Consider the following 19181-nt stretch of genomic DNA (forward strand, 5'->3'; position numbering starts at 1 on the left):
TGAAATCGACCGATAAATTGTGGCGGCCGTTCGATTTTCCGTTGCAACGTTCCTAGTATGCTGCTAAAATATCAAAAAATATAAATAAAAACTATAATATTATATAGTATTTTATTCCATTGATTTGGCACGTTATATATGGTACTATAATAGCATACGTTTATAGCACCATCCTTTAAAACTAATTCCAGCTCCAATTATTTAACTCTAGCAAAAATTTAAACGTTTTTGTGAAGGTATGCTAGTATAAATACTGCGAATCGAAATTTTAGTATATTTTTATCAGTTATCGATAAATTTAAAATACATTATTGTGCACACTGTTTTGTTTTGCATTGTTGCCGATCTTGCCGCGCTTTTACATCAGTGAGATATAAATTAATTGTTATAAACAATGTTGGCGCCCATTAAACATTTGCTGAGCAATTACCGCATTGTCCTAGCCAGCGGCTCGCCACGCCGCCAGGAACTGGTACAAATGTTGGCAAGTGTTTCGATTGCGCCAACTCATTTCACGTACTGAAACTAAACTACATGTGTTATGCAGGGTCTGAATGCGGAGCTGTGCCCCTCCACGTTCGAGGAGAATCTGGACGTGGCGGACTTTAAAGAGTTCTCCGATTACATAGAGGCTACCGCGCTGGGCAAGGCGGAGGAGGTGTTCCAGCGCTTGAGCGGCGTGGACGATAGCAAAAAACTGCTTGTAATAGCGGCTGACACGATGGTCACCCTGGGCAAGGAGATCTATGGCAAGCCCAAGGACGCAGCCGATGCTGTGCGCATGCTGACCAAGTAAGGTTTAACCTTTGCCCCAATAAAAAATCCACTTATATTCACACTTTACAGCCTTTCTGGTGCCTGCAATCGCGTCTTTACGGGCGTCGTCTTCAAGCATGCGCTAGGCGTGCGCAAATTTACGGAAACCGCCGACGTTTATTTTGGCCAACTAACGGAGGCGCAGATACAAAGTTATGTGGACAGCGGTGACCCACTGTAAGTGCCGCAACAAACACTCAAACTGCCCTTTAGTAGGGGGTGTATTAAGGGTATTTTTAAGAGTATCTTATAGTCTTCCAAAGCTGCTAAAAAAAACCCTTAAACGTTTAACGAGAGCTCATATATTTCAATATTCGAGTGTCTAGATATTGATATTAGATATCTGATATTGACGGATTCGTACAGATGCACAGACAGCCGGATATTGCTAGATCGACTCGGTTCGTCGATCTGATGAAGAATATATGTACAGAGACTATGGAATTGGTTCATTTGTTAGACACACACAATTCCACCAATACATTATACAAATAGCAATATTTCTATAGAGTATAGAAACGGACTGGTCTAGCAGGGAGTAGCCGACTAGTAGTTGCTCTGTACCCCTCATCATAGAACCCAATGGAAAAATGGAAATGGAAAAGATGAATGTATCTGCTATCTATTTGCCTCCCACTTAAAAACATTGCCTTGATTTGCTCTCCAACAGATCTTTTATATCTATGTATGTACTTCGTCTGATTGCTTCCCTTTCGAGTGCGGAGCAATGTGGACTAATTAAAGTGTTTTGTCACGTCGACTTGCAAGTTTTTGGTTCCACCTATTTATTGGTGATGTGGGTAGCTAATCGAATGCATGATAACATTTACGGGTCGAGCATGCACGGACCTTTTTCCCACGTTTGAGTGTGCATTTTATTATTTGTTTTCCGTTGTGGTTTTGTTTACTGTCCAAGCAATAGCTATGAAAAGGTATTTAATTTTTGGCCCGCCGAAGATAGCTGTTTTTTTTTTTTTTATTTTAAATGAACCCAAACTACGTAAAACTTTAAAAATATTCTTGCGGTCCATCGGACGGAAACTTCGCCCATAAGAGCGCAGCTTCTTGTTTTTGACATAGTACCGTGAATTTTCCGAAATGTGGGAAACATGTATCAAGTGAATTTTCTTCATTATCTTTGAAATTACTCTGAAACATGTATAAAATAAAGTTATGGTCAGTCGGCCAATTTGTTAGTCAGGGCAAACTGTGTTAATATATAAATAGGTAGGATTTAGATTGAAAGGTTTGAAGAAGCCCTTCGTCTTTGTAAGTGCAAGTGGAAGTACGCGATACATTTGGTTCACCTTTAATTGGCTGCCTGGACGAGGCCAAACATGTGAGGATTTGAACGAACCGGAATAACTTCCTAGAAAGTCACACACATCGCACCTCATTTATCATCCACTCATTGAAGAACAACTCACAGGCCATTAATACTGCCCAAGACCGACTCTATGTATTGCATGCTTAGTGGAACAAGGTATTTGGAAACTTATTTCTCTCCCGCTGCAGCGACAAAGCAGGCGCCTATGGCGTTCAGGGTCCTGGAGGCGCTCTGATACGCCGCATTGATGGTGACTTTTATTGTGTGATGGGTCTGCCATTGAATCGTCTGTGCTGTGAGCTGAACAAATTGTTTCTGGAGGATCTTAACTAGCTGCAAGCAAGTATCGTCAGTCGCGCTTATCACAATCCACATCTGTAATCTTGCACGTCAGAGGCTACACTTAAAGTGCTGGTGTTCTATGTATGTAGTTGATAAGGCGTCGTATTTGTGTTTTTAATTGTTTGTTTTTGTTTGCTTGTAGACTAAGTCAAGAGTACAAATTAAAAAAATAACAAAAACTAGCGGCGTTTTTTTTTTGGGCTCCCCTTAGACATAAAGTCAAAGTGATGTGTCTTTTTTGTTCTGCTAGGTACACAGTGGTTGCAATACATCCATAAATGGGTCGTAATTATTATTTTTTTATGAGCAAGAAATTTGTTATAAAAATTAAATGTTAAATATATGGATAGTATTTTTAGTATTTTGCATTTGCATTTTTGTGAAGAGTAAATTTTATATTCATAATCAAGCTTTTTCTATTGTTATCTAAATAAGTGAAGAAAAAAAAGATGTTTTTATTGTTTGTGGGAAGAAGATATGACTACACATATAAATATTTAAGTCGTTATTTTTATATTAGTTGCTAAAAAAGAGTTTTATTTTTAATGTGCATATCAAGTAGCAAGATAATTAAAAAAAATTGTTAAAAATACTTCTGCACTTTGATAATTTTAATTTAAAGCAATATATATTTGCAATGTTAAATTAAATTTGTTAAAGTTTGATGCAAATACACAACAACTGCAAATCATGTCGAAAAAAAAAAACCAAAACAAATTTATTTTAACCACTGTGCTCGAGTTCCTTCAACTAAAAACGTCGCATCATTTTGACTCTATCGTTTAAACAAGCGGCCATAAAGTCATTTGGAAAAGTAACGTATATTTTCAAAGATAAGGCCATGATTATACAAACCAACGAAGCACAATAAATCGAAAATATATGCACGATTATTTTTTTTATAGAATTAAATAACATGAGCTGCTCGCATTCAGTGCACAATCGTCAACGCGAAACAACACAGCTAAATGACGCAGAGGCCGCAAGAAAACCAAAGCCACAACTCCTATAAGCTGTGGGGTGGACGTTTCAGTGAGAAGCCCAACGAGGCGTTGCAGGAGCTGAACAACAGTCTGCCCCAAGATGCCCGCCTATATGCAGATGATTTGGATGCGAGCAAGGCGTATGCGGAGGCGCTGATGCGTGCGGGTCATTTGAATGCCACCGAATGCGATAAGCTGGTCAAGAGTCTGGAGATAATACGTTACGATTGGGTTGAACGCCTCGTCAAGTTTGAGCCCAGCGACGAGGATGTTCACACAGTGAACGAGCGCCTGCTGGTTGCGCTAACCGGCGAGCTGGGCAAGCGCCTGCACACGGGACGCAGCCGCAATGACCAGGTGGTCACCGACATGAAGCTCTGGCTGCGCAAGGCCATACGCGAGACGCTGAGCCGGCTGCGTCTGCTGATTGAATCGATTGTGTCGCAATCCGAGTCGCATCTGGGCGTGCTTATGCCAGGCTATACGCACCTGCAGCGCGCACAGCCCGTTCAATTCTCCCACTGGTTACTCTCGCACGCTTTCGCTCTGCGCGAGGATTGCCAACGCCTGGCTGAGCTGCGGGAACGCTCAAATGTTTTGCCACTGGGTAGCGGTGCCGTTGCCGGCAATCCTTTGGGCATTGATCGCATTTGGCTGGCGGAGCGTCTTGGTTTTGCTGCAGTTACGGGCAATAGCATGCATGCAGTGGGAGATCGCGATTTTGTAGGTGAGTGTCTATCAAAACACTGGATACACAACGCTATGAAAATAACCAGTGTCTGCTGGCCTTGCTTAAACTCATGAAAATCGCATAGAAAGGCAGCTGTAGGATGAGCAAATATGAATTTTAATAAGTTATACAAATTCAATTCAATTCCGCTCGATTTGGTAAAGTTAAATAAATATTATGTATTTAGATGTCTCCTCTCTGCAACATATATTTACCCAACATAAGCCCACTGTTATAACTACTAGTAATTTTTTAAATTATTTATACCCTCTGTTTTGTCTTTGTAGTTGACTTTATCTACTGCTGTTCAATGGTTAGTCTGCATCTATCAAGACTTGCCGAGGATCTCATTATTTACAGCACCAAGGAATTTGATTTTATCAAAATCGCAGATAGTTTCTCAAGTGGTAGCAGTTTGATGCCACAGAAACGCAATCCGGACAGTCTGGAGCTAATACGCGGCATCTCTGGTCTGATTACATCCAATCTGACAGGCATTATGATGACCATCAAGGGCACACCCTCTACCTATAATAAGGATTTGCAATTCGACAAGCAATACTGCTTTCAGGCCTTCGATAAGCTGTCGCAGAGTCTGGACGTGGCTGTGGGTGTGATAGAAACCATGCAAGTGCGGCGAGATCAATTGGAAGCGGCGCTCAGCTCAGATATGTTAGCCACCGACTGGGTGAGTTGAGACTGTTTTATATTATACATATATTGTCCGGTTTTTCCTTTGTCTGCCCGTTAGTTTGATTTTCCCAATATGGGTAAAATACGTTTGCATTTTAATTGGAATTGAAAATAGAACTGTCTACCCAGTTTCCACCCAAACTTGTTGGGTATTCCCCAAAATAATGAACGTGTCTTAAGGGATTTTAACAGAGTTTTTAAAATAAGCTTAAATGCGATTGCCTTTTATAAGTGCATAAATATCTACTCATTACTACTCTAAGGCCTACTATCTGGTGCGTAAGGGCGTGCCGTTCCGGGAGGCTCATCATCATATTGGACGCGTTGTCACACTGGCCGAGCAACGGGGCGTGGACATTACAGAGGTGCCGCTGGGTGAACTGCAGCAGATTTGTGCCGCCTTTGGCGCGGACATCGCCAGCGTGGCCGACTATGGCTACAATGTGCAACAATATGATGCGATTGGCGGCACCTCCACCGCCAGCATTACGGAGCAGCTGCGTCTGCTCAAGAATTTAGACAAACAATTGCGCCAGCAGTCCTAGAACAATGTCTGGAACTGATTCGTTTTATTTGACTCTCGCTTTGGCTTCAGTTAATTAACAAATTATATATTTTACATTATATTATTCATGTTGTTGTTGTTGTTGTTGTCGCTGTTGTGCCTCTAGTTGACGCTGGGACTCTGGGGTGTGTAGGTATAGGGTTCCTGTGTGCCCAGCACGTTGCTATTCTCGAGCTGCTGGTAGCCGCACATCGCTGAATTGGCCGGCAGACCGACCTTGCCGCCAGAGATGAGCACGCTGAGGCTCTGTTGTAGCTGCCAGCGGCGTGCCTCGCGTATGGACTTGTTGCGACGCAGCGTCTTGGCCAGCATGAAGGCACAGAGTACACCCAGCAGCTGCACAAAGGCCACTGTGGTGGCTCCGGTGGCAATCAGCATGGCGCTCTGTGACAATATGAAGCTCATCTTGTTGAAGCAGCCATATTCGTAGGGCTGCAGGCAGTTCACCTCGTTGTTATCGTTGGGATCCTCGGCCAGGCTGCCACAGCACGAGATTGGCACCACCACATCATCCGAATCGAGATGGGTCATATTATTGTTGGGTGAATAGTTGTCCTTCCAGTCATCGGGGCTAATAACGCCGCAGCAGCCCAACTGAAAACAAAATAAGGATTCTTCATAATTATAGATGTTCAAAAATATACAAAAAAATAAAATTTGTTCATTATTAAACAGCTACCTGCCATTTAAATAATAAGGAATTCTTTAGCCAATTGCTAAGTTTCAGAAAATATATTGTAGGCTTTAAAAAAAATGCCTCATGATAAAATAATTTATATCTGAATGAGCTAATTTATATTTGAATGAAAAAAAAAATTTGAAAGATTCAATTTTGCTTTCTTAAAGAAAAGTTATAAAAATTATTAAAAAATTATTAATTTTTAAAGTTCTGAGCAAAGTATTCATTTAAAGTATTTCAGACAAAAGATAAATTCGCTTCAAATAATATGCTTTAATTTTATGTATGTACATATATATGAGAAGCTTTCTGTTATACTTACACCGGATTGCATAAAGTCCACTCCGGCGGCAACATTGGTATCCGTTTCGTAGTTGGCCAAGGCCTCGTTCATGGTGCGCATCAGCATTTCGCGCACCTGCGATTGCATCACAAAGGCGGCAATGGCCGCCGACACCTCCAGTATGAAGACCAGGAACAGGCATACACCATACTGCAGAACGGATGCTTAAATCGTTACAAACTCAATGTTGAAATCAGCCGAGCACCACTCACCAGATTGATCACCATAACGCTCTCCTTGACCGCTCCATAGGCGCCCAGTGTGGCCACGGCAATCAGTATGAATCCAATGGCAATCAAGAGCGCGGGCGGTGACGAGAAGTGTCCATCAATAAAGAGACTAAAGTCACCGAAAATCGCCTGAATGGTAGTACCTACCATGATCAGCAGTATAGCTGTCAGCTGCGAATAGCAAAAAATAAAAATAATAATAATAATATAAGAAACTGCAAATTCAGTTAGCAATTGCATGCCAAGTCACGTGAGGTTGTGGCATTTGTTTTGGATTGAGCGGGGATTGAAAGCTAAGCCTTTTTTATAAAAAATAATTTAAAATATTATACTCCAACCCCATTAAAAATTTGTAAAGCCCATATGATACGTTTATGCAAATAGTTTTCACCCCATAAAGAATATATATATTTTTAGTCAGCATCGATTGCCGAGTCGATCCAACGCTTCGATCTCAGAACCTATTAAGGCTAGAGACGTTTCAATACAAATCGATATTATTTGAGTAAGCCCTAGGAGCTAGATGTTTAATTCCCTAATTGAAAGCCTACAAATAACGTTGAAATATATTTAAGCTTCTTTTATTACTTTCTTGAAATGTGTTCTCAGATATTAAGTTAAGCTCAATAGTAATATCTTAAATATTTAAATATTAAAAATATAATGTTTAAAAATTAATAGTAAAATATTTAATTTGATTCAATATTTAAAGAGTTATTTGATATTATTCAACTCTCCCACAGACTGTTTCAGTCTGAATTCAAATTGTGGTTACTTCATTTGGGAAATTACTCAGCTAGTAAGTTGGTATACCCCATTTTATATATATTTTGATTCACTTTGATGACTGTTAAATATAGAATGAAAAGCTGATAACAAAGAAAATTTCCAAATAATTAAGCATTATTTTTTTTTATAAAATAGATAATGAGGCAATGAAAACTCATTCACTGAAAAAAAACGCGCTTTAAATTTATATTTATAATATTAAGACAAAACAGTGTTGCAAAATGCAGTAGATTTTTTTTTTAATTTTTCAAAACGTGAAATTTTAAGTGCTTCCATGAATAATAAGTAACATTTAACGCCGGTCTAGCAGCTGTTTTTTTTTTTTTGGCCTGTGTAAATAATTGCGTCAGATAATTAAAAAAAAACCTTGGGGTATACTCATACTGGTACTAGAGCTGCGCTCTTCGAGAGTTCTGTTCCTGTCCTAATTATCTTATCTGAATGAGCTGAGTGCGCACAAAGGGTACAAATATTTGTACACTGGCTACATATATATTTATATTAATGAGTGTACATAACTTTTGATCGGATGTACAGTTTGAGAAGAAGTTTCCATTCTCAGAAAAGCCCAAGTAAAATATTGTACAGATACGAGAAGTGAATTTCTAATGTAAAATAATACACAAAACGAAAAGTTGACAGTATATATAATACATATTCTTTAGTTATTCATTTGTCTCAAAAGACACGTATATCTCTGTGAGCTCTTCAGTTGCATTCACAATATTTCTGGAATTGAGCCCATCTAATAGAAGTTATCTGCATTCTGAAGAAACATAACTCAAGTGTGTTCTGAACAAAGTTTATTTGTTTGAAATAAGAAAAACAAACTGGCACTTGACCCGCTTCTCTTTTGTCAATTCTCTTCGCTTCTCAGAGCTAATGTGAGTTTGTACAACTGAACAATTCACACACGTTATATGAATCACAAACACCACGAAAATTGCTCAACTACTGATAAGCGAAAAACAAAAAAAGAAAAAAGAAGCAATTATTATCAGCGCTTTGATATATATTTTTTTGTTCAAAGTGGAAAACAAAATGGCGTCGTTTTTCAAATTATGAATCATGAAATGTGTGCTTCGATCGTTTTTTTTTTTTTTTTTTGGAAAACTCACCGCGAACATAAAGCTCACTATGATGAGCATATATTTGGCGCAGCGCATTCCGGAATTTAATTCCAGCTCCCGATTCGCCATTTTGCTTGTTTGTTTTTATTTTGTCTTTTTTTAAAGCTGTTCCGAGGGTGTTCGCTGCAATGTGTTAATTATATAGTATTTAATAATTTTTCTCAATTTTGTTGTTGTTATGTTCCCACAAAACGTACTTTAACTTTTGCTGGCTACACGTTGACTGAGCGGCCCCCGAACGGGAACGTTGCCAGTTGCAAGCGCCAAACGGTTCTCGGCTCTCGGCCAATTCGCCCGCTATTCTCTCCCTCTCTCGCACTCTCAGCCAACTAACTGCCTCTCGTTTTAACGTTTTTTTATATGTAACATTCAAGTCGCTTATCAGCCAATAAATGTTCATTGTTTTTACTCAATGTACTAGATAAAAGTCAGCGATAAGATTATGCTCCAATTCATTTACATTTTGCAATAAATTGTGAATATATTCGAATTTTCCTCGCTCTCTATAAACGCATATATGCATATAGAACTTGCTGAAATCCATAGTAAATACAAACGTCATTCAGGTTTTTCTACAATTAAAAATTGTAACTATTCCAAGTGCAAGGTCGTTTGGCTGATGGGTGGAGCGGGGGCGTTGAGCATGTGCTATATCGATTCTATATCTAAATTTTTAATGAGTCAACCGCTATGCTTTATCGATTTTTTAATAATACCGCACCCACCGAATAGTTTTCAATTATTCATTCGCTGTAGACATGCATAGACTGTGTGTTGGGCATTCGTTTATTCTAGAGCTGTCTGGCAATTGCGTTGAGTAACTGAGCAAATATTAAAAAAAAGAGTGTTTATCATTGAGCTCTCTAAAAAGATAAAAGCTATTTCAAAATGCCTAATAAAATCGAGAAAACAGCATTATGATAATATGCCTTTGGCAATACGCTAGAGACATTCCAAATTTTGATTTTGACTTATTTTCATATAGCATACTTTCGGGATTTCTTTTCAACACGTTTTCTGAGCTCTTTTCTGAAAATTCTTTTGAAACATATTAGTGTCAGGGATTGGAGTATTACAATTTAATATTATACAATCATATTAGAATAAATGTTGGAAAAATAAAATAAAAATTTATTATTCTTAATTGACTGTTTTTTTTATCTCTTTGGATTATCTCAAAAAGATAATCATAACAGTTAACCATAAATGTCACCAATATTAGTCAAATAGTAACAGTAAAATTTGGATACATATATAGCTTACGAGCTTACAGACGTTCAAATCATGTTTTTAATACAGAATATGCTTTATTATTATTTTACTTTTAAGCCAATCTTAAAAAGTATAAAAGAATTCCAATTAAGCCTATTAGCCATAAATTTTCCTATAAAGTTTCATAAAAATTGAGAAGAATGTTATAACTTGAAAAGAAGACATATCTTAGCAAAGTTGTAAGTTTCTTGATCAAAAAATAGAACCAGAAAAGTATATTATATTTGCTATAACTATACTATATAAAATTTGAGGAAAACTTGATTCATATCTTTGCACGACTATATAAATAGATTCGTGGTTATATAAAATTCCCAAGACCAAAAGAGTGCAACGTAAATTGAATGATTGAGTCCTTTTCAAGAACAATTAACGATTCGATTTTATTTATGGGGGTCTGAAAGTGTTATAGGCTTAATTAATAACTGGCAATAAGTGTCATTAGCTGTCTATAAAAGCTAAATTGTATTTATTCATAAAATTATTATAAGTTTACAAATATTTTGAATAATTTAGCAGCGGAAAAGCACAAATAGCTACAAAAATTGTTATTAATGTGTTACTTAGGTTTAAGCTCAGATCGCAGGATTGCATGAATTTCACGAAATTACTTATTAACATCATCATCTACATGAAGCCTGAGATGCCATTGCGTATTTTAATCTCTCGCGCTATATAGCAGGCAAATATGACGCCAAAGAACTGAAAATGAATAGAACGAAATTAGGGATCCCAGAAAAAAGTGCAAATTGCACAGTAAACTCACTTGTAAAACGGCAATGACAACGCCAGCAGCACCCAAACTGACCGCATGAGCGGCTATGTAATCGGCAAAGCCGGACAAGCATCCTCTGTTACCGTTGAGGAACACGTTGTTTATGTCATCCATGCAGCTAAAGGTGCCTATGGCTCCTATGGGTATATGACAGCACGAAAGGGGGAGTTCGGTATTGTTTAACACTTTGTGCCAGTCCGTAGAATTGTCGACGCCGCAGCAATTGAAATCGCGCTGCACATCATCCCACAGAACGGTGGTTGGGTTCTCTGTTGTATTCTTGTAGCTACTCATTGATTCGCTCAGCGAGGTTCTGATCAAGCTGACAGCATCAGTTCGCAGCACATAGCCACTGATACCAGCAGCCAGTTCCAGAATGAAGATGATAAACAGCATCACCGAGAAGCTCAGAATCAGGCAATAGTTCTCCTTGAGCGCACCCCAGCAGCCAAAGAAGGTTATCACAATGATGAACGCTCCAATCACAATCAGAAATGTTGGTATCGAAAAGAATTTGCTGGCCAAAAAGATTTCATAGCCAGTGTATACGGCGCCTACTCCAGCACCAACTGCTATTAGAATAATGCCAGTGATCTGTGAATTATAATAATAAATTGTTAAATTGCTAAAGAATCCTTAGTTAAGATAATTACTAATTTAATACGTATTATTAAATATAATTCAATAAGAATTTTGTAGTCGGGTGCATCCGACTGCGTAATACTTTTTTACAGTCCAATATCAGAATTAAAACCAAATCCAATCTGGGATTAAAACCAAAAAAAAAAATTGTTTTTATAAATTTACACTTAACTCATCTTTTATAATTGCCATAAAAACATGATCTTAAAAGCTAAGGGAAATCTATTAAATTTAATATAAAATATTTCAAAATGTTTTCTGTCGAATTCATAAAAGTTCCTTATGTATAACTCGTGTGTTTCGAATAATAAAAGTAGAGATAGTGACAAAGGAACGGAACGTATTTGCTATCAAATTGCTTTCAAAATTAATCACTGTCCAAACTTATCAGGAAAGGCTAATAAAGTAAAATAAATGTGGATTGCAGAGTATTTGTAGAATTTCACAATTGGCAAAACGAAAGAACAAAACAGAAAATAAAATGCGCATTGGCGCAGACTAAGCGAAATATGCCCAGACATTTTGAATGAAGCAAATTATTTTGTTATAGCATTTATTAAATCGAACTACAGCAAAGCCCACTTCCACATTGAAGATAATGCATCTGGCTGGACACCAGCTGTGTCTGTATTTAAGCAATAATATATTTTTAACATATCTTATCTGTAAATGAGTTCAAGGTAGCATATCGGCAGTCTGGCACTCTGCCTAAATTGTTGCTGGACTTTGAACTAATGCAAAATAAATTGTAGCTAATGCATTGCATGATGAGTCAGCCGGACGTAAGTGGCTTTTGGCTTTTGCCTGCAAGTACTTACCAAAAAGATCAGATTAAATCCAAATAGGGTGTACTTCACCGCATTTGCGCTGCCCGTTAGAAGCGACATGTTGCAGAATTTTAACTCTCTCTGAGTCTGAAAAAAATAAATATTCATTTCATGTTAAAAATAAACGAGATTATTTATTTCCCATTAGTTGTACCTGCAAGGTCTAAAATAAAAATAATCAAAAACACAACCAGCGCGTATTCAAGTCAAAACGTTAATAAATGGCACTGGGTCCGACCAAAAGAAACGAAAGTCAGTTATTCTTTCTTTGTTTCAAATCAAAAAAAAAAAATAATAAAATGAAAAAAAAAAAAAATAATTACGTTGTCTTATCGGTAAATGATATGGCAAACACTTTGTTTAAGCCAAATGTGGTCAACTAGCAAGTGGCTTTTGTTGTTGTTGCTTTTGTTGTTGCTGCTGTTGAGACCACAATTTCAGACAAGATAAACTCTATTTGGGCGCGATAAGATAATGGCAGCCGAGCACTCCATTTAACCGTAAAAAGTGAGCAAATATATTGATGAATTTATATGCTTAGGACCGCTTAGCTTGGTTACATATATTATGTATACGCCACCGTGCATCGGTGCGCAGAAGTAAAAGATCCAGCAATGCCAAGCAAAGTTAATTTTTCAAAAAAAGATTCGACTTTTATAAATATGGCATATTTATACACTTAGCATACTTGTAAAGAATTTTATAAATATGACCTGAAATATGTAACACATGAGAGAGAACTCTCACGTTTCTCAGTTTGTCCTTCCGTCTCTTTCAATCAAGTCTCTTAGCCTTAAAGCTAACGCCATAAAACAGCAAAGGAACGAGACATATGAAAGATCGGCATTTATATATGAACAACTTTTCTGTTTTCCAGATAAGTTGACAAAGTCCAGCCCATAACATGGCTCCATAGGAAGAATGTGATGCAAAATGTTCCATTTTTTAATATATCACACATAATTCTAAACTTAGGAGCTTCACTATTTTCTTCACATATGTGCAAATTCGTAAGCCATATGTCTGCAAGGGTATCTAATATTCGGCGTGCCGTACATTTTATACCTTCTTATCTTTATTATGAGTAAACAAGAGAGCAATAATATTAAAAATTTTAGTTTAGCCCCTTTTTCAGAAGTCTTATCAGATTTGTTGTTGCTCTCTCTCTCTCTCTTTTATTTATTTTTTTTAACTGAAATTAAATGCTCCCAAAAAGCATTTTTTCGTATATCAATTTATTGTTTACGTCAAATTTGATTGTAATCGTTGTATTTATGTTTTTTTTTTTGTGAAACTCAGTGTTTATCCAGCGCATATGTTTACAATACAAATACGCTCGCCTACAAGTGCTTAACTATAATTCAGTATAAGAAAATATTTATATGTATAGAATTTCAAAAGAGTTGTAATGTTCAGGTTATTGAATATTTAAAACGGGTTACTTAATTGTTAATTCTGAAAAGTGTTTATTTTAGTATTTATTCAAACGAAAAACAAAACAAAAATTTCAATGTTTATGAATTTAATGGATTTTTCTCAGATAATTATTAAAGTGTTTCTTTTTTAATGTATTTCCCATTAAAAAAATAAATACTCTTTCTACTTATAAATCGAATTAATCAATAAAATAATTATATCTCTGTCTAGTTTCTTTACTTCTAATAAAAACAATTTTATTGTTATTTCCTTCAATTCACTTTTAAAAATTTATAATAAATAAATATGTTAATATTAAAGTTTTTATTTGTTCAATTTGAGTAAAATTGTTTAATTTTATGGACTTGTTAGTGGTTATTGCTTTTAATATTCTCATCACAGTTTGCTTAACTTTTCAATCGACATTAAAAAGCAAATACATTTTTAAATGAATTGACAATGAACTATAAAATGTTACTTATTAAGCTGATGTTAGAAATATATTTAATGTGTTTAATGCCTGTTTAAATACATTTTTGAAAACAATATATTGTAACCAAATAAATGTGACTCAAAAGACATTCACGAACATTGAAAACACTCAAAGGCTTCACAGTATCTAATCGGATTGAATTATTTCCATGCCCACCTGGACACAATTTCATTTCAAGTTCATAGATGGACAATAGATTTTATAACGATATTGTTTTAGTCACATTTTGATATTGATGGTTGTCTTATCAGATGGATGACTCATTTCGGTTGAACCAAACAGTACCAAAGGAAACAGTTTTCAAAATTGGGTAAATATTATGCATTTAAACCAATCTATCTTTCAATTGACAAGTCTTAAAGCGTTCAGACATTTTGGTTGGGGCTTTTTTTTTGTTTTTGTGCAAATTAGTTGTAATGTATATTACTGGGAGAGCCGCTCGGCACACGTTGCTCACTGATATATCTACTCACTTTTCGGCTCGATAAAACTGGCGCTGGCAACGACGGTTGGGCGACAACTGATCGGCCCCTTCAGTCATATACTGAAAATCGCATTGACGTGCGCCGTGCTCAACTGGGTTTATCAACACCCATACATATCTAGTACACTCTAACGTCTATAGAACTATATATATATTTTTAGAATATACATATACATTAATATATATATATATATATATACGCTGGCACATACGTAAATGTTTACCTACATATGTAGATGGCCGCAGTGGCGAAAAGATAAAAACGCCTGCACGAGTGGTCGACGTACCTCGCAAAATTCTAACTGTAGCATTAACAAGTTAGAATAAACGTGTATGTTCGACTTTGAGATACACTTCACACAGTAATATTTCACATATACTAATAACAAGATAAAGTTCAAGAAATGGCACTCTTTAAATCAATAGTTTTTTTCTATTACTTGTTATTTTATACATTTAAAGTACATTTGAGGACTGGTCTTCCATATACCCATATACCATTTCACATTTGTAAAACCATTATAGGAAAGTAAGAGTTTTTCATCCTCTATCACTATACTATTAAATGTTGAATGGGGCGTATACGTTATATGCGTAATTGATATAAATTAACAAAACAAAAATCACTGCTAAATTTGACACGCCCCAAAAAGATATTTTAATCTTTTATTTCTTCTACATTTTTCCCATACTTTTTCTTTTCTCTTAATATAAGGGTTAACTTAAATAACCCGTAGCATAAGTAAAAACTCAAAAAAACAACCGTGAAAACGCTTATTGTTCATTCAGAAAATATTTATTTTTATATTAAAAAATAATAAATCGAAATGTAATATAGAAAATCTTTACAAAAAACACAAGTTTCCTTTTTTGTGCTAAATTTTTCTTTTTTTTTTAAATAAATGTATAAATGAAATGTGGTCTTCGCATAGGCAAAATATAAAACTTATAATCTACTAAAGAATATATATGAGTATCATTTGTTATTTAAATATTTATATGATTTTGTTTTTGTAAATTTTGTAAACATATGGGATAGTTGTGGTTTAGGTTAGTCAATGTCAATGGGGGTGTGGCATAGTTTAATACTTAAATTTGGAGCTTATGCCGAAATGTGCGCAAAGTTTGATCAGTTTATAAATTAGTTTCTTTATATAAACAAATGTTTGAATGCGGAAGGAACTGCTCTTGGAAATTGCACGCATAAAGTGTTAATGGTTTGGGTTTTTAGTAAAACGTTTCTGTTTCTACTTCATGTTTGCCAATTACTAGTAATTACATTGAAATTTTTGTAAACGTGTAAAAAATTTCAAAAATTACCAGATTTATACATATAAAATTGACATCGCTAGCGCCTTATTTAAAGCACGCCATACAAATAACTACATATATGAGTTAGTCTATTATTTGTTAGTTTAGTTTTAGTAGTGTTCGTTGCTTCGTTTATTCAGCTATTGCTTAAGGTTCCCTCTTAACTATTTCCTATCCTTGCCATGGCGATCACGCTGATGCTTTGTAGCCGCAATTGTCGTTGTGGTTAAACTGTGCACATGGTGCTGTGGCGGCTGTCCTCCATGGTGCTTGCTGCCACTGCTGCTGTGGTGGTGTTGGTGTTGCTGGTGATGATGATGATGTCCATTCAGTGTGCTTTTACCGTGTCTGCAGTAAGAGAATAAGATACTTAAGATTAGCGTTATTTGTTATAAAAGTTGTTGTTTTTTTTTTAATATGCTTGCTACTTGTTTTTATAGTATATATACAACATATTCTTTTTATAGAGTATACCAATGTTCTACTTCCACTACGTAGTTCCAGTTGCTAAAGTACCGCTTTTAGTTTTCTGGTACATAAGAAAATAGAATAGAGCGAGCGATGTTGATGTTTATTTGTTGCCAGTTCATTTCCAATTTCATTGATGATATTTTTGATAGTTTTTTTTTTTTCTTATTTTGCAGCATGTTCATAGTCAGTTTTTAGAATTGATACTAAAATATACTAGAGAGTGCTACTAGAGTGTGAGCAGAGCATTAGATAAAGTATTTTTTAGAGTGTTTAGTTTTTTCAAATCATGCAGTTAAAGGTATCGTAAAAGTTATTAATTTGTTTAATCGAATTATAAAACAACTACTGTTAAGCTTAAATAATATCTTGAATACTTTAAGAAACTTAAGGAGATTGTCTCTTCTTGAAATGTGGAACTATTTTTAGTGTTATGTATATATATAAATAAATTGTCTATATCTTTTAAAATAATAGAGATAAATTCAGTCTTTTCTGCTTATTTTTTTTTTAACTTTTTGTTTGTCGCAATTGTACTTTTCTATGTTTTATTTTTATTTTATTAAGACATTCTTGAATAAATAACGGAATGAAGATTTAAATTCCCTGTTTGGTAAACAATTTTATAGTTCTATAAATTTGAAAGATTTCCTTGGAACTTCCCATTTTAGTCTTAACAAAGTCTTGGTTTATATGTTTTAAAATCAACCTACATAGGTATTATTTGATCTACATTTCTTGTATTTCCCAATACTTTGATTAAACAAATTAGGTTTAAGCGTGAGAAAGTTGAGTATTTAATTAATGTTTTTTATTTGGCTTTGAAAAGTTAGTCTCGCATTCTACAGACGTATAACGTTTTTCCAGTTAGATTCTAAGTTCCTAGTGCACCCACAACATGCTTCCAGTTGCTTAAGTAAAAAATGTTTCAAAATTTTGAAAATTCGCTTACGCTGTGAAAAGTAAAAACAGAACCATTTTCATTCATTGTGTGTATGTGTGAGGGTTTTTATGTGCATGGCCGAGTGTGCTCCAAAGTATAAAACAAGCCCTCCGCTCTCTGCCTGCTCTCCCACTCACATTTTCTTTCGCCCGCTCGAGTTTTAAGTAGTATTAGTATGGGGGAACACAGGTTAGATAACTGCGAATCGTTTTGTTCGATTTATGTTTTTTTAATATTTCGTGTTGATTTGCGTGCTTCGTTTGGTTGTTTTCTTTTCGCGTGCGTGAGGTAGTCAAATTAAAAACAATTATAAAAGAATGCCCAAAAATAAAGGTAGGAAAATTGGTTGGCGTGCATAGGAGGTTATAAGAACGTGAGCGAAAACTTTTGTCTGTGACTGTGACGAGATCCGGTTGCGCCCATCCATGTGCGACTTGCTATTTGGTTTGCTGCTCCAGCGCTGACTATGAACATGTGCAGATGCCGAACGGCTGATGTGTCGAGACGCTGCTGCGCACCTGCCGCATACGCAAACGTTTTGGCCAGCTGCCCAGGCGGCCGGCCAATGCGCCCGTTGCTCCGTTGCCCGTTGCCGCACCGGAACTCACAATACCGCCGCCACGCCCACTGCTGCCAAAAAGCTGCGCATGCTCGTTGCTCAAGTTGTGTTGATAGGGGCGCAGCTTGGAGGCCGTCAATGTGGCCGGCGCCGCGTACAGCAGATAATTGTCATAGACATGGCTAACGCTCGAGTTGCGCTTGGCCGGCAAATAGGGCAGAAAGGCGAAACTCGAGCTGGTCGACTGTGTGCACTTTAGCGAGGATTTGCGCATTGGCTGCTGCTTGCAGCGTAGCGTCGACTGATTCGAGTAGCTGGGCGTTTGGGGTATCATTTCCAGCTTAATGCGATGCTCGTAGGCGACAGTGGGCGTGGCAGTGGTACCTTCCCGCTGTACGGGCACGGGTAGGAGCGACCGCTTGCGTTTGCGACGCGGCGGCGGCAACGGGATCGCAGGCAGTGCTGTGGGCGTAACTGTTACTGTTGCCTCATCGATGCTGGCATAGTCTGCATCCTCGGCGGTTTGTGTATGGGCTAAATTCGTTACGTATACGTACGTCAGTTCGTTGTGCGTTGTTGTTGTTGCTGCTGCTGTTGGTGCCGTAGTTGTTGCTGTTGCTGTTGTTGGTGTTGTTGTGGATTTGTGCGTTGTTGCTGTGGCTGCCATTGTGGCTTTTGTTGCTGCTACTTTAGCGGCTGTTGTGGACTTTCTGTGTGCGGACATTGCTGTGTCATGATGATTGCTGCGACTGCTTTTGCTCGACTTGTGCCCAGCTGCGCTCTGCTCACTGTGTCTAGAGCGACTGGAGTGACCTGTGTGGGATGGCATCGGATATAATGAATTGTATTACTCCAATAACTTGCGGCTATAAAGGTTAGAACAAACATTCTGCTGACTGTGCTACGACTGTTAACTTCGGTTTAGACTAACTGCTTGCGTGTGTAAGTGCATGTTTCATGTTTGTTGTGCGTGTGTGTGTGCTAGTAGGTGTCTTGGTGTAAATTTGCAGTTGGGAATGAGAAGCTTTCGTTTAGTTACAGATCTAATCATATATTTTTGGCCATAAATATAATTAATACATATTGCTTTTGCCATTTATCAAAGTATGCAAAAATATTCTGTATTTTTTTTTTAAATTGAGATATTAAGCGCAACAAAAGCTCATAAAAATAAAGGTATTTTGCATTTTTATTGATTTTAATCAGCTTTCATTCCCAGTTCTGCAGTGTATTGAAAATAGAAACAAGTGCCGAAATAGCAACAAAAAGCAACAGCCTTGACGCTTAACTTCATCATCAAGCTATGATCTATTGCTTAAGCTGCCCCTTTTATGTGCAGCTTAGTTTTGCGTAATGAATGGCTG

At 36.7% G+C, this 19181-nt stretch overlaps 5 protein-coding genes across 18 annotated transcripts in view; 2 read left to right on the top strand and 3 right to left on the bottom strand.

Moving 5' to 3' along the window:
• Positions 1-322: 322 nt before the first annotated feature.
• LOC6633987 (dTTP/UTP pyrophosphatase) lies at positions 323-3530 on the top strand. 3 transcript variants are annotated; one of them, XM_070208836.1, is made up of 5 exons: positions 323-484; positions 548-792; positions 847-993; positions 1487-1612; positions 2332-2667. In XM_070208836.1, the coding sequence occupies exons 1-5, from the start codon at positions 395-397 to the stop codon at positions 2474-2476; spliced, it is 753 nt and encodes a 250-aa protein (XP_070064937.1). In that variant the 5' UTR covers positions 323-394; the 3' UTR covers positions 2477-2667. The 3 variants fall into 3 exon arrangements, with proteins under 3 accessions (XP_070064937.1, XP_015025162.1, XP_002057851.2); XM_015169676.3 differs by lacking the exons at positions 1487-1612; positions 2332-2667 and adding an exon at positions 3391-3530 and having other exon boundaries at positions 325-484; XM_002057815.4 differs by lacking the exon at positions 1487-1612 and having other exon boundaries at positions 326-484.
• Positions 3454-5520, top strand: Argl (Argininosuccinate lyase). The gene is made up of 3 exons (XM_002057814.4): positions 3454-4195; positions 4486-4886; positions 5155-5520. Exons 1-3 carry the CDS (start codon positions 3454-3456, stop codon positions 5434-5436), a joined length of 1425 nt encoding a protein of 474 aa, XP_002057850.1. The 3' UTR covers positions 5437-5520.
• Positions 5419-8955, bottom strand: Tsp29Fb (Tetraspanin 29Fb). The gene is made up of 5 exons (XM_002057813.4): positions 8825-8955; positions 8616-8750; positions 6691-6879; positions 6458-6628; positions 5419-6050 (listed from the first exon to the last, which is right to left on the bottom strand). The coding sequence occupies exons 2-5, from the start codon at positions 8694-8696 to the stop codon at positions 5559-5561; spliced, it is 933 nt and encodes a 310-aa protein (XP_002057849.1). The 5' UTR covers positions 8697-8750; positions 8825-8955; the 3' UTR covers positions 5419-5558.
• Positions 8956-10349: 1394 nt separating this feature from the next.
• On the bottom strand, positions 10350-14626 carry Tsp29Fa (Tetraspanin 29Fa). 2 transcript variants are annotated; one of them, XM_015169869.3, is made up of 4 exons: positions 14526-14626; positions 12135-12230; positions 10666-11268; positions 10350-10601 (listed from the first exon to the last, which is right to left on the bottom strand). In XM_015169869.3, the coding sequence occupies exons 2-4, from the start codon at positions 12201-12203 to the stop codon at positions 10527-10529; spliced, it is 747 nt and encodes a 248-aa protein (XP_015025355.1). In that variant the 5' UTR covers positions 12204-12230; positions 14526-14626; the 3' UTR covers positions 10350-10526. The 2 variants fall into 2 exon arrangements, with proteins under 2 accessions (XP_015025355.1, XP_002057848.1); XM_002057812.4 differs by lacking the exon at positions 14526-14626 and adding an exon at positions 12298-12400.
• A 755-nt stretch (positions 14627-15381) lies between these two features.
• The window catches only part of LOC6633982 (platelet binding protein GspB), a 46613-nt gene continuing 42813 nt past the window's right edge, over positions 15382-19181 (bottom strand). For 6 of the 11 annotated variants that reach the window (XM_032437573.2, XM_032437571.2, XM_032437570.2 and 3 more), the window contains 2 exons: positions 17268-18630; positions 16049-16195 (listed from right to left, as the gene is read on the bottom strand). In XM_032437573.2, the coding sequence (XP_032293464.1) occupies positions 17723-18630 (908 nt within the window). In that variant the 3' untranslated portion in view covers positions 16049-16195; positions 17268-17722. Of the gene's footprint in view, positions 16196-17267; positions 18631-19181 lie in introns of those variants that run through there. The other 5 variants (XM_032437576.2, XM_032437579.2, XM_032437574.2 and 2 more) reach the window with 4 other exon arrangements.

This window comes from Drosophila virilis, chromosome 4 (genome assembly GCF_030788295.1).
Source record: "Drosophila virilis strain 15010-1051.87 chromosome 4, Dvir_AGI_RSII-ME, whole genome shotgun sequence".
NCBI lineage: Eukaryota > Metazoa > Arthropoda > Insecta > Diptera > Drosophilidae > Drosophila > Drosophila virilis.

Bases quoted from the DNA above. Each gene is read 5' to 3' on its own strand.
- Tsp29Fa (XM_015169869.3), bottom strand. From the start codon at position 12,203: ATGTCGCTTCTAACGGGCAGCGCAAATGCGGTGAAGTACACCCTATTT. The intron at 11,269-12,134 runs GTAAGTACTTGC...TATAATTCACAG, and splicing joins GATTTAATCTGATCTTTTTG to ATCACTGGCATTATTCTAAT. The intron at 10,602-10,665 runs GTGAGTTTACTG...ATTCATTTTCAG, and splicing joins TTGTCATTGCCGTTTTACAA to TTCTTTGGCGTCATATTTGC.
- LOC6633987 (XM_070208836.1), top strand. From the start codon at position 395: ATGTTGGCGCCCATTAAACATTTGCTGAGCAATTACCGCATTGTCCTA. The intron at 793-846 runs GTAAGGTTTAAC...CACACTTTACAG, and splicing joins GCTGTGCGCATGCTGACCAA to CCTTTCTGGTGCCTGCAATC. The intron at 994-1,486 runs GTAAGTGCCGCA...GCTCTCCAACAG, and splicing joins GTGGACAGCGGTGACCCACT to ATCTTTTATATCTATGTATG.
- Tsp29Fb (XM_002057813.4), bottom strand. From the start codon at position 8,696: ATGGCGAATCGGGAGCTGGAATTAAATTCCGGAATGCGCTGCGCCAAA. The intron at 6,880-8,615 runs GTGAGTTTTCCA...TGCTATTCGCAG, and splicing joins TAGTGAGCTTTATGTTCGCG to CTGACAGCTATACTGCTGAT. The intron at 6,051-6,457 runs GTAAGTATAACA...TTTTGTTTTCAG, and splicing joins TGGACTTTATGCAATCCGGT to TTGGGCTGCTGCGGCGTTAT.
- Argl (XM_002057814.4), top strand. From the start codon at position 3,454: ATGACGCAGAGGCCGCAAGAAAACCAAAGCCACAACTCCTATAAGCTG. The intron at 4,196-4,485 runs GTGAGTGTCTAT...TTGTCTTTGTAG, and splicing joins GGGAGATCGCGATTTTGTAG to TTGACTTTATCTACTGCTGT. The intron at 4,887-5,154 runs GTGAGTTGAGAC...TACTACTCTAAG, and splicing joins ATATGTTAGCCACCGACTGG to GCCTACTATCTGGTGCGTAA.